A 15,398-nucleotide genomic window follows, 5' to 3' on the forward strand; every position below is an offset into this window, starting at 1 on the left:
CAGAGAGGGGCGCCCCGGGGAGGGGGCTGTGCAGAGAGGGGCGCCCCGGGGAGGGGGCTGTGCAGAGAGGGGCGCCCCGGGGAGGGGGCTGTGCAGAGAGGGGCGCCCTGGGGAGGGGGCTGTGCAGAGAGGGGCGCCCTGGGGAGGGGGCTGTGCAGAGAGGGGATCCCTGAGGAGCGGGCTGTGCAGAGAGGGGCGCCCCAGGGAGGGGGCTGTGCAGAGAGGGGCGCCCCGGAGAGGGGGCTGTGCAGAGAGGGGCGCCCCGGGGAGGGGGCTGTGCAGAGAGGGGAATCCCTGAGAAGGGGGCTGTGCAGAGAGGGGCGTCCTGGGGAGGGGGCTGTGCAGAGGGGGGTGCCCTGGGGAGGGGGCTGTGCAGAGAGGGGCGCCCTGGGGAGGGGGCTGTGCAGAGGGGATCCCTGAGGAGGGGGCTGTGCAGAGAGGGGCGTCCTGGGGAGGGGGCTGTGCAGAGGGGGGCGCCCTGGGGAGGGGGCTGTGCAGAGAGGGGAGCCCTGGGGAGGGGGCTGTGCAGAGAGGGGATCCCTGAGGAGGGGGCTGTGCAGAGAGGGGCATCCTGGGGAGGGGGCTGCAAGGAGAGGGGAATTCATGGTGAGGGGCTGGGATGGGGTAAGGATGATTTTAAGACGAGTGGCTTCGTGGTGAGGGAATTTCATAGTGTGGGGCCTGGGGCAGGGCTGGATGGTCCCATGGGGAGGAGGCTGTGTGTGGAGTGGATATCATGGTAAGGGGCCTGGGTGGGACAAGGACTGCGTCGTGGAGAGGGGGCTTCATGATGAGAGGCCCAGGGCAGGGTAAGGATAGCCTTGATGTGAGCCAGGGGTACCCAGGATGAGGCGAGGGGGGCTGCTTACAGCAAGTCATGAGTCCCAGGGTCCCTGGGCCTCCCTCTGGGGAGCAGCTATCAGGGCATGTGTCCTCCTCCCCTTAAACTGGGCTCTGTAATCCTCAGGTGTCCCCCATGAAGCCTCTGGAAATCAAGACCCAGTGCTCAGGTCCTCGGATGGACCCCAAAATCTGCCCTGCTGACCCCTCCTTCTTCTCCTTCATCAACAACAACGACCTGTGGGTAGCCAGCCTGGAGACAGGCGAGGAGAGGCGGCTGACCTTCTGCCACAGAGGTGAGGGGGCAGTGCTCTGCCCGGGCTACCATGGGTGCTGGGCTCCTAGATGGTGGCCTCCTCCTGCACCCCAAGGCCCTGGGAATCCAGCTCATGGTCTGCATAGGGTCATCCTTCTACGGGGACCAGCCACTCACCAGGCCTTGTGTCTGCGCCCTGTGTGTGTGACATCCCCGTCGTCGGCCCCCTCTCGCTGCCTGTCCCACTGCATTCTGGTCCTTTCCCCCTGTGTCACCTCATGTCCCACTCTCTTGAGGTCACCTCACCTTAGCCCCCTTGGATATCCACAGACACCTATACTCTCTCTCTTAGCCCAGGCCTTTTTATTCACCAGTGCTTGCTAGCCTGATGGCCCAAGGACATCAGAGATGCTCTCGGCTGTCCCAGCTGGGGAAGTGGCATGGAGTGTGAGGAGTCCAGCGGTGACACACTGCAGGACATGGTTTCACAGGCAGTGTCAGGGTCCCAAATGCCTTCAGCACCAAACTCACAGCTCGACTGGGCTCCGGGGACTCAGAGCTGCCAGCCTGGTCCTGGTCCTTGTCAGAGGCCACTGCGCTGATTGATGCAGTGACCGGTGTCACGGAAGTCCCGGGGGTTATTGGCTGTTGCCCTGTGTTGTCTTTCTCTCGTGGAGCTTTGGTGTTCAAGCACAGCCAATGCCTAACTGCTGGGCCACCGGGCCTCGGGGGTTCACGGGCACTGCTCACCCCTTGTCTGTCTCTCCTTAGGGCTGTCCAGTGTCCTAGATGACCCCAAGTCTGCTGGTGTGGCCACCTTTGTCATTCAGGAAGAATTTGACCGGTTCACCGGGTACTGGTGGTGCCCCACTGCCTCCTGGGAAGGTAGGAATGAGGCCTCGTCTACTTCGGGGGTTTGGGGATGGGGGCGGGGGGTGGTTTTTCTGGTCAAATAATGTTGTTGTTGTTGTTGTTACATGCCATCGAGTCTACAACTACTCATAGTGACCTCTGAATGATGACTCTGAACTCCACCCTGTCCTGAGCTGACCTCACCGTCTCACACACCTGTCCCCATTGCCAAAGTCACTCTTGTCAGTCCATCTCATCTGGCATCATCCTCTCCTGCACTGTCCCTCCACCCTTCCAATCAGGATGTCCTTCTCTGAGTACTGGCCCCTCTTGGCAACGTGACTAAAGTGTGTGAGACGGAGCTTCACAGTCCTTGCCTCCCAGAAGCAACCTAGTTTCACGCTCTCCAGAACAAACCTGTTTGTTTTCTTGACAGTCCATGGTGTGTTCAGTACTCTCCTTCAGCACCACAGATGAAAGACAGATTGATTCTTCTTCTGTCATCCTTAGTCATCCAGCTTTCAAATGCGTAGCAAGCAATTGAGAAGACCGTGGCCTGCATCAGGCACACCTTGGTCTCTAGACTGACATCATTGCTCTTGAGCACTCTGCCGAGGTCCCTGGCAGCTGATTTTCCCTAAGCAACTTGTCTTTTGATGTCCTGATTGCTGGTACCAAGAGTGTTGATTATGGATCTGAGCAAGATGAACTGTGGTTAACAGCTTCAGTCTTTTCTTCATCTATCGTGATGCTGCCAGTTGGCCTGGTGGTGATGATCTTTGTTTTCTTGATGTTGAGATGCAATCCGTATTAAAGACAGTTTGGCCAAGCAAGGTTGTATCATCCGCCTAACACAGTCTTCCTCCAACCCTGATGCCACATTCCTCCTCCTAAAACCCAGCTTCCAGAATAATCTTTTCTGCGTGTAGATTCACTAGATGTGGAGACAGGACGCATCCCTGGCGCACTACCTTCTTGACTCTGGACCATGCAGTGTTCCCTTGCTCTGTTTGGACAGCAGCTTCCTGGCGTAGGTGTATGTTTCACATGAGCACAGTCAGGTGTTCTGGGATTCCCATTCTCCCATAACATTCTCAATGTTAGTCACAGTTTGTTGTGATCCACACCGTCTACTGTTATTTCAAATGATAGGTTTTTTTGTTGGTTTGTTTGTTTTTTTTAATGTCGTTTTCAGGGTCTTAGAAAAAGGGAGCCCAAGAGATTTTAGGTATAGGTGTAAACTCAAAACACACTGCTGTGCCCGTCCAGCAGGCTTGTGAGGTGGTAAATCTCAGTGGGAGGAGACGGCCTGTCTTCTTCCCAAAGTGTTCCTTGTTCCGGTTGGAGGAGTGCTTGACCGCAAGCAGAGAATGGCGGCAGGATGTCTGCTTGTGCTTTAAGAATTGCCGTTAGGATCTGTGGAGCAGGAGTCTGCTCCCCAGCCCTCCAGTGGGTTCTCAGAGGCCGGAGGAGACCGCCCATCTTTCTCCAGCAGCGGTGGACTTGAACTCCCTGCTCTGGGGTTGGCAGCACCACTGCTTGTCAGTAGACCACTGTTTTATTGCTTATGCAGACATTTGACCGCGTGGGTCATAACAGATTCTATGGGTAACGTTAAGAATGGGAATCTCAGAGGGAGCCCTGGTGGACTGGTGGCAAGACGCTGCACTGCAATCTCAGAGGTACACGGTTCAAATCCACCAGATGCTCTGCTGGAGAAGGAGGGGGCCATCTCCTCCTGTACCAGTCAGATCTGATTTGACGGTACACATAAAAATAATACAATAAAAAAAATAATTTAAGAAGAATGGGACTCTCAGAACCCTTAACTGGGTTCATGCAGAATCTATACCCAGACCCAGAAGCAGTTGTCCAGTGACCTGGGTACACATACTCCTTTCTGTTTCAAAATACAGCCCCGCTATCTACATCCTTACTTTGGTCATGCTGTGAGGAGAGACCGGTCCTTGGAGAGGGACATCATGCTTGGGAGGGTGGAGGGACAGCGCAGGAGGGGAAGGCCCTCTATGAGGTGGATTGATTCAGTGACTGGGGTAATCGGGATGGGAGTGTCAGAGACAGTGCAATTGGCACAGGACAGAGCAGAGTTCAGGGCTGTTGTACAGAGGGTCGCTATGAGTCTCAAGCGACTCGACAGCACATAACAACAACACAACATCTACATCTTTGCGTTCCCACCTAAACTTCTACAATCCTTCGCTGTCAGCACAAGGAAAACTTGAGGGTGACGGTAGAGTCCCCACTGGCGTGAATCTGCCATGGGAGCAGGAGTCCCGGCGGCAGACCAGTTAAGCACTTGTCTGTTCACCGAAAGGTCCGTAGTTTGAAACCACCCAGTGGCTCGTGGAGATCTGCTTCTGTGATGACCACAGCCAGGGAAACCCTTTGGGGTCCTCTGAGCTGACAGTCGACTTGACACCCAGCAACAACCCCGTGGTTTAACTGACGAGCTTCCAGGAGAAAGATGGGAGGCTCTCTCACGCGATTTACGGCCTCTGGAAACCCGCTGGAGCATCGGCTGAGTCGGTTATGACTCGAAGGCTGTGCCGGACGCCTCTGGTGGTTTCCAGTTTTGAGTTTCACTGTGGGTTTTGCAAACAGTACAGAGATGAAGGTCTTTGTACGTGTGTCCCGGGGATGTTCTCTGTGTCGGTGGTTCGCAGCTAGAGGGGGATCTCCTCCCCAGGTGGCGTTTGAGCTGTCACAGTGGAGGGCGAGGATAGAGGTGGTGCTGGTGAGGGTGACGGTGAGGGTGGGTGGGAGCCAGGGTGCCGCTCAGGTGCCCCAGTGCACGGGGCTCTACAGGCTGCCGTGGCCCCGGACCCACAGCGCTGCACGGAGCTGCCTGCCGCCGAGAAGGTTCGCAGCCGTGGGGACCCCTCCAAAGGCCTGCTCAGCCCTCATTTCATTGGGCGCTGCCAGCAGGTCCTCAGGGCAGCTGGTTCTGGGGTCCCTTTGTAGCTCAGAGTGTCGACCCTCAGCAAGGAGGGGCTTGAATTTCCAGCACATTTGCTTGGTCAGAGGCCCTCCTGGAAGCCCACGGACGTTGTTTTCTGGGACGTGTCAGCCGCCGTGAATAGCTGTGGAGTTGAGGCCGCCTGGTTCCCACGTGCCCCAGCCGGGCCTCCTCCGAGCTGGCCGCCGGCCCAGCCGATCCCAACGCTGAGCAGGCTCTCTGGCCGCCCAGTGTCTGCTGCTCAGAGGACACGGACATGCCGGCCAGGCCGCCTCGCCTCTGTCACTCACGTCCATGGCCCTGGGCTCCGCAGAACCGGGACGCCCTCCACGGCTCTGTTGACACTGCCTTTAGGTCAACCACCTGACCTGCACGGATTGAGGAGGAAAGATTTGTGTTCCTGCCGGAAACCGGGAGCCTTGGTGTGGATTGAAGTGAGGCGCTGACGTCCCATCAGGAGCCCTGGTGACATGGTGGTCACACACTCGGTGACTGAGAGGTCAGCTCTCGAGCCCCCGCAGCTCCACGGGACAGGCCTGCGCCCTAAGGCTGTTGCGGTTGCTGGTGCTGCTGGGTGTCATTCCGTGGGATCTGCCTCCTGGTGACCCTGGGTGCAGCAGGACACCCTGCCCTGTCCTGCCACCCTCACCTCCCTCCTGACCTAAAGACGACAGCCGAGGAAACCCGGCACACAGGGTACTGAGCGCCCGCCGGCACCACCTAACGCCCCACTGTGTTCACACGGCACCCTAGATGCCGCAGAAGGCGGCCCTGGCCCGGGCCCGTCACACGCAGACAAGGCTGGTCGGCCGTCTGTACAGCCAAATACTCTGACTTCTCTTAAAGAGAAATGCAGTCTCCACACGCAGCATCCCGTGAATGATCCTGAAAACACGGGAGAATTCACCCCTTCACCATCGCGTCAGCCCAGCTCCCTTCCAGCCCAAAAAACAGACGGCAACTGCCTGCCCGCGGGGTCCCCACGGCTGTGTTACGGACGTGGATGGGGGGCCCCGCTCTGTCAGCAGCCTTTCACTTAGCGTTCAGGTGCATAACCACTACACTACCTGGGGTCACGTGAGGTCTGTAGCCACCAGAGCACCTTCACGTATATGGAGCATCTCCGATAGGTAGACTTGTCACAGGCAGTGCAGATTAGGGGTTCCCAGGGCGGGGACACTGTCTAAGGGAGCTTGAAGGGACGTCGGGCTTGGAAACGGGTCACGGTGATGGTTGCACGACGTGGGGCGTGTCGTCTGTTCACCGAATTGTGGACTCTGGCAAGCCCTTTGTCACATGTCCATTTTTAAAAAACAGTTACAGGGAGCTCGGGTGTTGGGTGGGAGGCAGCTGGCGCGCCAGCCCTAAACGCAATTCCTGCTGAGTTGGCCCTGATCGCTGGCTTCCCGGGGCAGAACATTTTCTCTGGGTGGCTGATTTTTCAGATGTGGCTCACCGGGCCTTTCTTCCAGCACACCTGTGGGTGGACTTGAACCTCCAGCCCTTCAGTCAGTGTCTGAGTACGTTCTCTGTCACACCTCCAGGAACCCTAGCCCTAACCCTTCTGCACATAGCAGCTCAGGCCACTTCAGAAACGTCCCTGGATGCTGTGGCCGGAGGTGCCCTTCCCTGTGTCCTCATTCCGTCTCCTGCCTGTGCCTCAGGGCTGCCTCGGGTGCTGTTTTTAGTATTGTTACTCATTCTTGATATTTTTGGTAAAAATATGCACCATGAAAAGCCGCTCCCCCTCTCGGCTCCTGAGCGCGCTGGTCTCAGCCTCACCGCGTGTCCACAGTCTCCTTCCTTCTGTTCTGCCGGTTTCACGCTCACTACTCTGCGGTCATCTCTCACCCTCCCACCTCTCGTCAGGGCTTTGGAAGACCCGCGCCCGTCTGGTCTGACAGAGATGAGTCTTTAAACACGGTGAACACCTGGGGGACCATCTTTACTCTCGGGGCTACCCTGTTTCTTACTGTAGGGCGACATGAGGAATTGTTCCGGTCCAAGGATTGAGAGTAGCAGGAACGTTGTCTCGGGGGCTTTTCCAGCTGCAGCTGGTCCAGGAAGTCTGGATGCTTTCAGAATTTGAGGCTCCGGTCCACATTTCCCTCCCTTCCTGTCACGATCTGTCTCGTGTCACTGAGCTGAGTCCTGGGTGATGGGAACCAGGCCACCGCAGGTGGTGTTTCGGGAACGTAAGCCCACCCAGACCCACCACTGCCGAGTCACTTCTCACTTCTAGTGACCTGCAGGACACAGAGCTGCCCCACAGGGCTTCCAGCACAGTGATCTCCCTCCACAGAAATCGACTGCATCGCCTTCTTCCAAAGGAGCAGTTGGTGCTTGTGAACCACTAACTTTATAGTTACCAGCTGAGGGCTTAGCCCACAGGGCCGTTTGTGGAGTCAGCTCTTTGTTGCCAGGGCAGCCCATGCAGGGCCTTCCTGGCTGACAGACTCGGACCATAGAGCCCCATATGCCCAGCAGAGGGGACTTCGGGGGCTGAGCTTGGCCAGCCGCGTCATCTCGCCAAGCTGCCTCTGCTCCATCCTACATGGCAGGTGATCTGACTTCTAGAAACTTCCATCCACCATTCCGTAGAGGACATGATGTCAGTGACTGAGGCAGGTGAAGGCTTGGTGAAGGAGAAGGAGGAAGAGGTGGACTTCGTCCTGAGGTATCAATGCCAACAGTCTGCCCACATCCATTTTTTGGCAAGAAGCTGGACTGAAAGAAAACAAATGGAAAAAGAAGCTGGACTTTATGAAGAAGAATGTGGCATCAGGGTCAGAGGAAAACCCATCAATGGCCTGCATTACGCACATGACAAAGCCTTGCTCGCTAGAAGTGAAGACTTGAAGTGTTCACTGCAGAAGACCAAGGACCGCAGCTTTCAGGATAGATAGATAGATTGCCTCTCACCATCAAGAAGACAAAAATCCTCACCACGGGGCCAACAGGCAGCCTCATGATGGAGGGAGAAAAGATTGAAGTTGTCAACGATTTCATCTTACTTGGCTCCATAATCGGAACACATGTTGCATTGTGAAAATCTACTGTCAAGACCTCTCCAAGGTGGTAAGGAGCAATGATGTTAGTTTAGAGACCAAGGTGCACCTGCTTCAGTCCATGATCCTTTCGGTTGCTTGCTTATGCGTCTGAAAGTTGATGAATCGAAACGACAGAAGGAGAATGAACGCCCTTGCGTTGTGGTGCTGGAGAAGAGTGCTGACTATCCCGTGGGTTGCCAGGAGAACAGACTTGCACATCTTGGTGCCACCAAGGTGCTGCTTAGAGAGTCGAGGATGGCAAAGCTCCGTCTTGTATTCTTGGGCCTGTTCTCAGGAGGGGCCAGTCCTTGGAAAGACAGCAAGACCCTCAGGGACGTGGACTGGCCCGGTGACTGCAGCAGTGGGCTCAGGGATGTCAGATGATGAGGACGAAACGGGCAGTACAGGTTCAGGTGTCTTGTTCACAGGGTCACCGTGAGTTGTACTTGACTCGGTTGAACAGAAAAACAGCACCATTGTTGAGCTTTGTACCCAGCAGAACACTCTGCCCCGTCTGTGGGCACGTTGAGTGGCACGGCTCACGTCCAGTGTCCAGTCGGCCTCTCCTCCTTTTCTGAGTTGTTCGTCCTCACGACTGTAAACTCACTGCCCTCCGTGTGTCTCCTCCTCACACCACTGCCACCCTGAACGATTGTTACCATAGTCCTCCTTCGCGGTGTGCACCCCATGTGGTCACTGCTGGGCCTCTCTGTGCCAGGATTCACTGTGCTCCCCATGTGTAGACAAGGAAGCGGGGGCCTGAGCAGAGGCCTCATGGGGTTAAGGTCTAGTACCCTGCGGGTCCGGTCTCTGGCCTCTCTGAGCACCTGTCCTGGATGCCGGACCCAGCTTCCCCAAATCTAGACCCCTTGAGATGTGTCCCTCGAGGGAGTGACCAGGGTGCAGGCACTCCTGACCACGTCCCAGCACCCCCAGCAGTTCCCGCGGGGGTTCAGCGCATTGCCTGCCTCCCTCCCAGGTTCAGACGGCCTCAAGACGCTGCGGATCTTGTACGAGGAGGTGGACGAGTCCGAGGTGGAGGTCATTCACGTGCCTTCTCCTGCCCTCGAGGAAAGGAAGACGGATTCCTACCGTTACCCCCGGACAGGTGAGTGTGGCCAGGCCGGTGGCCGGGTGCTGAGGTGTGCCACCCCGGGCCTCTGGCAGGGACGCGGCGGGGAAGCAGAGACCCTCGTGCCCTCTGGAAGTCAGGGCGCCCTCACCTCGTCCAGCGGTCTTGGAGGCTGGCTCTGGTGGGAGGCTCAGCCCCGGGATGGACAGGCTGTTTCTGTGAGGGTCCAGGTTGCCTGGTGGGCCTGGTGGCCTCTGTTCCAAAAACTCTTCCCCCCCCCTTTTTTTTTAACCAGCCAGACACAAGTGGAAGACTCATTCCTGACACGTTTGTTGTTGTAGTTGTTCTTAGATGCCGTAGAACCGAGTAGGACTCATACCGACTCTGTGAGCAGTGGGCTTGCACCCCGCTCTGGGCCGTGCCGTCCTCGTCATCTCTGACACACTGGAGCCCGTTACTGCAGTCACTCACTCAGTCTTCTCATTGGGGTTCTTCCTCTCCTTTGCTGACCTTCATCTTCCCAACATGAGGTCCTTCTTTAAGGAACAGCCTCACCTAGCTTCGCGTGCCGAGTGTGAACGGCAAAGCTTCACCACCGTTGCCTCCAAGAAGCACATTTCTAGGTCGCACGAAAGTGGGAGGGAAGGGAGCTCTGGTGGCCTAGTGGCAAGACGTTGCGCTATAATCCCAGAGGTACACAGTTCAAATCCACCAGATGCTCTGCTGGAGAAGGAGGGGGCAATCTCCTCCTGTACTGTCAGATCTGATTTGACGGTACACGTAAAAATAATACAATAAAAAAAAATTTAAAAAAAAAAAGCGGGAGGGAGTCAGGTAGGATGCGGAGCAGCCTCCAGGCAGCAGCGCTCACGCCCGTGTCCAGCAGAGCTGGCCCTGGACGCTCCCTCCGGGACGCCCTCCTTGGCCTCCGGCCGCCGCCTTACCTCGCATTCGGTGGTTTTGCTGAACCATCTCATTCACCCAGCATAGGCTAAGACCAGGCTTCAGATGGGTTGTGTCCTCAGCGGCCAGGCAGGCTGACCGAGAGACGCCCTGGGGACCTGAGAAGGGGCAGGGCCTGACGCTGGCCCCCGAGCTCACCCAGCACCCTCACCTGGCTTTCGTTGTGTCCAGGCAGCAAGAATCCCAAGATCGCCTTGAAGCTGGCGGAGTTTCACACAGACAGTCAGGGCAAGGTAAGGGGGCCCAGCGCGTCCTGGCGGGGCTGCCGGAGGTGGAGGGGCAGGATACACATGGGACAGTCGGGTGTGTCCTTCCCAGGGCCAGTGTTCCTCATGTCTGTGGCCCAGTGTGCTCAATGTTCTCACCTGGGTGTCACTCTGAACCTCAGTCGCCTCTTCATCTGGGAACCACAGATCCCAGTCTTGCTTCCTCGGAGGCTCGGGGGGTGAGGATGCTCTGGGCTGTGACCTGCAGGGAGATTCGCATGGGTGTCCTCCGGACTCACCTATCTCACACTCTGACATCCGTCAGGGACAGCCTGGCTTACTTGCAGGTCCTCACAAAGCCTCGCTGTGTGATTAGGCTCTGACCCCATGTCCTGGCCTCCATGGTGATGTTCCGGTGGGCTGTACGCAGATCCTCCAAGGCAGGTTCCCCACTTCAGTTCCCACTGACTCAGGCGACCCAAGGCTCAGTGTCTGGCCCTCCGGGCTGCTGACTGCACCTGGCTCAGCGCCGGGGGCCCCTCCTGTATCTTCATCTGGTTCCTTGGCACCGCAGGCAGGGAGAGAGTGATGTGACCATGTGTCAGACCCGGGAGGCCCTTCCGTCCACCCTCTTTGCTGTGCCTCCTCTGCCTCCCTCCCTCCCTTCCTCCATGCATCCCACAGGCTCTAGGAAGCAGCTCACCCAGAGGCTGCATTCTCCCCGTCACATCCCACACCCACACATCCCCACCTCCCCGCCCCAGTCGGGCACCCCCTGTTCTACACCTGGCCCCCAGGGCAGTGCTTGGACAGCTGAGTGACCAGGTCCCCTGTCTCTCCAGATCGTCTCGACGCAGGAGAGGGAGCTGGTGCAGCCCTTCCACTCGCTCTTCCCCAAGGTGGAGTACATCGCCAGGGCCGGCTGGACCCGCGACGGCAAGTAGTGAGTGTCGTGTGCGGAGCTGCTGTGGGGCCTGCGGGCTCGCTGCCCCTCCTGCCTCGTGCAGGTCTAGGGATGCCGCACCATTCTGTGCACAGTGCAGGGCCTGGGGGCTCGGTGTCCAGGGGTCTGGGGGCGCTGTGCTGTTCCGTCGTCATATGTGCAGTGCCTGGAGACTCGGTCCCTTCCACCAGCTCCATGCGGGCACCAGGGGCACAGCTCAGCCCTGGGTATTGCCTGCCTCCCCTTACTTCTGGGGAGCACTCCTAATCCTCCATCAGTCAGGGAATAACCCACAGGGTTTTGAAGTCCTATTTATGGTCCCATTGGGACATGATGACCTCATTTCCCAAACTCTGCAAGTCTGACAAAGGTTTGCAACATGAAGGTGTTCTGTGCTTGCACCCCGAAATTGACATCAATCTGAGCAGAGTAGAGGCTGTGACATGTGGACATGTCCTGGCTCCCCTCCCTGCCAGGCCCACGGTTGGGCTGGGTGGCCCTGGCCTGACCACATCACAAACCGTGCCAAGTGAGATGCCGTCTGTGGCACTTCCTTCCACCCGGGCTCAGGAGTCGGTGGAGTCTCCCGGTCCCCTTCTTCTCAAGTGCCGGTCACAGAGCAGAGCTCCTGACGGACTGCGGTGGACTTGTCAGAGGGAGGAGAGGCTTGCCATTGCCGTGTAAAGTCATTTGTTGTTGTCGTTCCGTGAGTGCAAGCTCCTCACGAGCCTGTGTACAAGCGTGTGAACGCAGCCCTGGCCTGTGCCATCCTCACGTCTGACACGCTCCAGGCCATTGCTGCAGCTAGTTAGGTGGCACCCCACCTGGGTGAAGGTGTTTCTCTCCTTTGTTGTCCCTCCACCTTTCCAAGAGTGCTGTCCCTCTCCAGGGAGTAGCCTCTCCTAGAAACAAAGGGTGGGGTGTGAGACGAAGTGACAGTCCTTAGAACAGAAGAGCCGAGACGTCCAGAGGCACAGACGTGCAGTTCCCTCTAGTGACTCTCCTTCCTTCTGAAATCTTCCACACCAAGATCTCCCAGTCCCGTCCGGGGTCCGAGCCTGCCCCCTCCACCCAGCCTGATGTGGCCTGGGAACCAAGGCTGGTTTTGATGTTGCCACACAGGAAAATGAGACGCAGTGTGCTTCCCGGTGCCCGTCCCATCCCCATCACCCAGCCCACCTGTCTGCCGCCTGTCTGGCAGCGTTTGTGCTGCCTGGGTCACACTGGACGGTCACAGCACAGATCGCCTGGCCCGAGCAATGCAGATTTCAGCTGGCTGGCCCTGTTCAGAGGGAGCTTGAGGCTCCCGGAGACCTGCTGGGTCCCTGTGTCACAGAGGCGAAGCCCGCGCCCAGAGCCTTTGGCAGGAAGCAGGCTCGCACCGGAACTTCATCTTCCTGCTTCGGGGCCGGGGTCCCCGAGCGCCCAGACATTCCACTCTGGGCTGCTCGCCCGAAGGCTAGCACTGGTTTTAGAGTGGGGCTGTGTTAATCATGCGTTTCCTTTTTGTTGTGATTCACGTGCAAGTGGACAAAGCTAGTTGCTGTTGCCTTCAGCCATCTGCACACATTTAGTTGTACAGTACTAACCGCAGTATACAGAACTCCCCACTCCCTCCCTGTGAGTCGCATTTCCGCTCTCCTTCTATTCCAACCCTCCCACATTCTGAGCCTTATCCCTGGGCAGGTGCTGCCCTTTGGAGCTCAGGATTGGTTGTTCTGAGGCCTGAGGCCTCTCTGGTGTTACTGGTCATCTTATAAACCTGTCTGTTGTTTGACTGAAAATTAAGCTATGGGGCTGAGTTTGTTTCATGTCCATGTGGGGCCATGGTCTTAGTTCCACTAGTGTCTGATTGACCAGGATGTCTCCTGAGATTCTAGTCCCGTGGCCCCAGGACCAGTAAACCATTCCCCAGGCTGTTTGGTTCTGAGTAAACAAAACCCTCACTCTTGTCAAAAGTTTCTGACTTTGCCTCTTTTAACTCTGATGTATATACGTGCATATGTTCATAGTTTGTGAATAGCTAATAGGAATGTAGAAATGTCACCTGCCAGACCTGCTTATGGCCAAGGTTGGCAGTTTGAAACCTCTCAGAGGCCCGAGGCGGTAGGGCTGGAGATGTGCTTCCCCAAGGTCACAGCCACGCAAGGCCAGAACCGTTCTCCATGACGTCTGGAGATGCTGGTCACTGCACCACCATTTGATTTTATTTATGTGAAAATGCTCATTCTGTGGAAATTAAGCTTTTTCATACAAGCTCCAAGTGAATAGTTGTGTATTTAAATAGTAACCAGCCAGCTGCCCTCGGCCCCTTCCAAGGGGGGCCCCACGTGTTAGCTGGACTGAGCCTCAGTCTGGCATGGGATGTTCAGTGGCTGATGTTTTACGGAAGCAGCTCTCGGCATCGCTCCCTGGCACACCCTGCTTCTCTGCTGGCTCAGTTTGTGACAGGGTCACCTCGAACTCATAGACCAGGCTCGCACTCACAGAGGTGATTAGGGAAGTGCCAGGGTCAAGTCAGCATTAGCAGTCACTCAGTACAGCTCAGTCACAGCAGGCAGGCCTCCCCCGATCCTTGTCCTCTCGGCCTCAGCCCTGGGCCTCTTCCCTGCTCCTCTGCTCCTCCAGGAAGTGCCCAGAGGCACCCTGCTCTGCCCACAGGCCTGACCACAGGCTTCTGCTCTCGCCCTGCACACCCTTTGCTGGTCTCTGTCTCTGTCCCCTCTGCTAATGCCACTTCTCGCAGTCTCCAGTGTCCCGGCTCCCTGTCTGGGGTCCAGGAGGTTCCTAGCATAGGGATACCTGACCCAAAAGGCACACTCCACCCCCACCTCAGCTTCAGGGTGAGGCTCTGCTCCAGGGCTGGTTCCGTAAAGCCTAGCAGGTTTCAAAACTGACCAGTCCCTTCCTTGGGGTCCCACCCCGCAGTGGTGCTGTGCCTTCTTGTTCACCTGGTTCGCAAGCTGCCCCGTCCCCCTTTGCGCGGCCCCACCCCACCTTTGGGAGGTACAATACCATGGAGAAGCCTGTGAGTGATTCGTGCATTGCACCAGGCCTTTCCTCTAGGTGCCTCTGGGAGTTAGAACGTGTTAACCCCACCACCGCTCAGGACTCCACTTGTTTGTGGCTGAACGTTAGAGCAGCCGTCGGAGCAGCACACTTTGGGTTTGACAGAGACCGTGACATCGGTGACCGCCTGGTCTGCAGTCACCTGGACATGCAGCTAGGTGACCATTCTGCCCTGCCTAAGGGAGCCGCCCCACCAGGCAGGGGTGAGGTGTGGGGGGAGTCAGGGAGCCGCTGCGAACCGCAGGGCTGCAGGCTGACCCCTCCAGCAGCTTCATGGGAGAAAGACCTGGCGGAGCGTCCTAGAAAGATGAAAGCCTGTGGGGAGGGTCAGCACAAGTCAGAATCCAGCCCAGCACCTGGTGAAGTCCGGAAAGGAAGCCTCCATCCCCGGCCACGGTCACTGAGGCTCGCTTCCCCTTCCCCCCAGTGCCTGGGCCATGCTCCTGGACCGGCCCCAGCAGCGGCTCCAGCTCGTCCTCCTGCCCCCAGCCCTGTTCATCCCGACCACCGAGAGCCAGGAGCAGCGGGCGGCGTTCGCCAGGGCGGTGCCCCAGGATGCCCAGCCCTACGTGGTGTACGAGGAGGTCACAGACGTGTGGATCAATGTGAGGACACGCGCAGGGTGCTGGCAGAGCAGACCTGGGGGAGGGGTCCCCAGGGGAACATCAGGCTGTGTCCTGACCCCCGTCTGTCTTCACTCCAACAGGTCCACGACATCTTCTACCCCTTCCCTCAGTCCTCGGGGATGGAGGAGTTCTGCTTCATCCGCGCCAACGAGTGTAAGACGGGCTTCTGCCACTTGTACAAGGTCACCGTGCTGCTGAAACCGCACAGCTACGACTGGACCGAGCCGCTGTGCCCCGGGGAAGGTGAGCGGGCAGGGGGAGGGCAGGGGCCACGGGGTGGACAGCGGGAAGGGGCTGGGTGGGCAGTGAGCAGGGGCAGGCAGCAGGCAGGGGGCGGGTGGGCAGGGGGCAGGTGGGCAGTGGGCAGGGGCAGGTAGACAGTGAGCAGGGGTTGGGCAGCAGGCAGGGGGCAGATGGACAGCATGCAGGGTCAGTCGGGCAGGTGGGCAGGGGGTGGGTAGTGGGCGAGCAATGGGGCAAGTGTGAGCGGGCAGAGGTGGAGGGGCAGGCAGGCAGGTTGGTTGGGCAGCAGATAGGGGGTGGG

General features: G+C 57.9%; 1 protein-coding gene across 1 annotated transcript in view; it reads left to right on the forward strand.

Annotated features, from left to right (window-relative positions):
* Window positions 1-15,398, forward strand: part of DPP9 (dipeptidyl-peptidase 9) — a 35,479-nt gene that overhangs the window by 5,548 nt on the left and 14,533 nt on the right. Inside the window, exons 3-9 of the mRNA XM_006896382.1 lie at window positions 968-1,136; window positions 1,868-1,981; window positions 8,955-9,083; window positions 10,182-10,243; window positions 11,059-11,159; window positions 14,656-14,833; window positions 14,935-15,097. Coding sequence (XP_006896444.1) covers window positions 968-1,136; window positions 1,868-1,981; window positions 8,955-9,083; window positions 10,182-10,243; window positions 11,059-11,159; window positions 14,656-14,833; window positions 14,935-15,097 — 916 coding nt within the window. The remainder of the gene's footprint in view (window positions 1-967; window positions 1,137-1,867; window positions 1,982-8,954; window positions 9,084-10,181; window positions 10,244-11,058; window positions 11,160-14,655; window positions 14,834-14,934; window positions 15,098-15,398) is intronic.

Source organism: Elephantulus edwardii, unplaced genomic scaffold, assembly GCF_000299155.1.
Source record: "Elephantulus edwardii isolate Elephantulus edwardi_28Jun2011 unplaced genomic scaffold, EleEdw1.0 scaffold00185, whole genome shotgun sequence".
Classification (NCBI taxonomy): domain Eukaryota; kingdom Metazoa; phylum Chordata; class Mammalia; order Macroscelidea; family Macroscelididae; genus Elephantulus; species Elephantulus edwardii.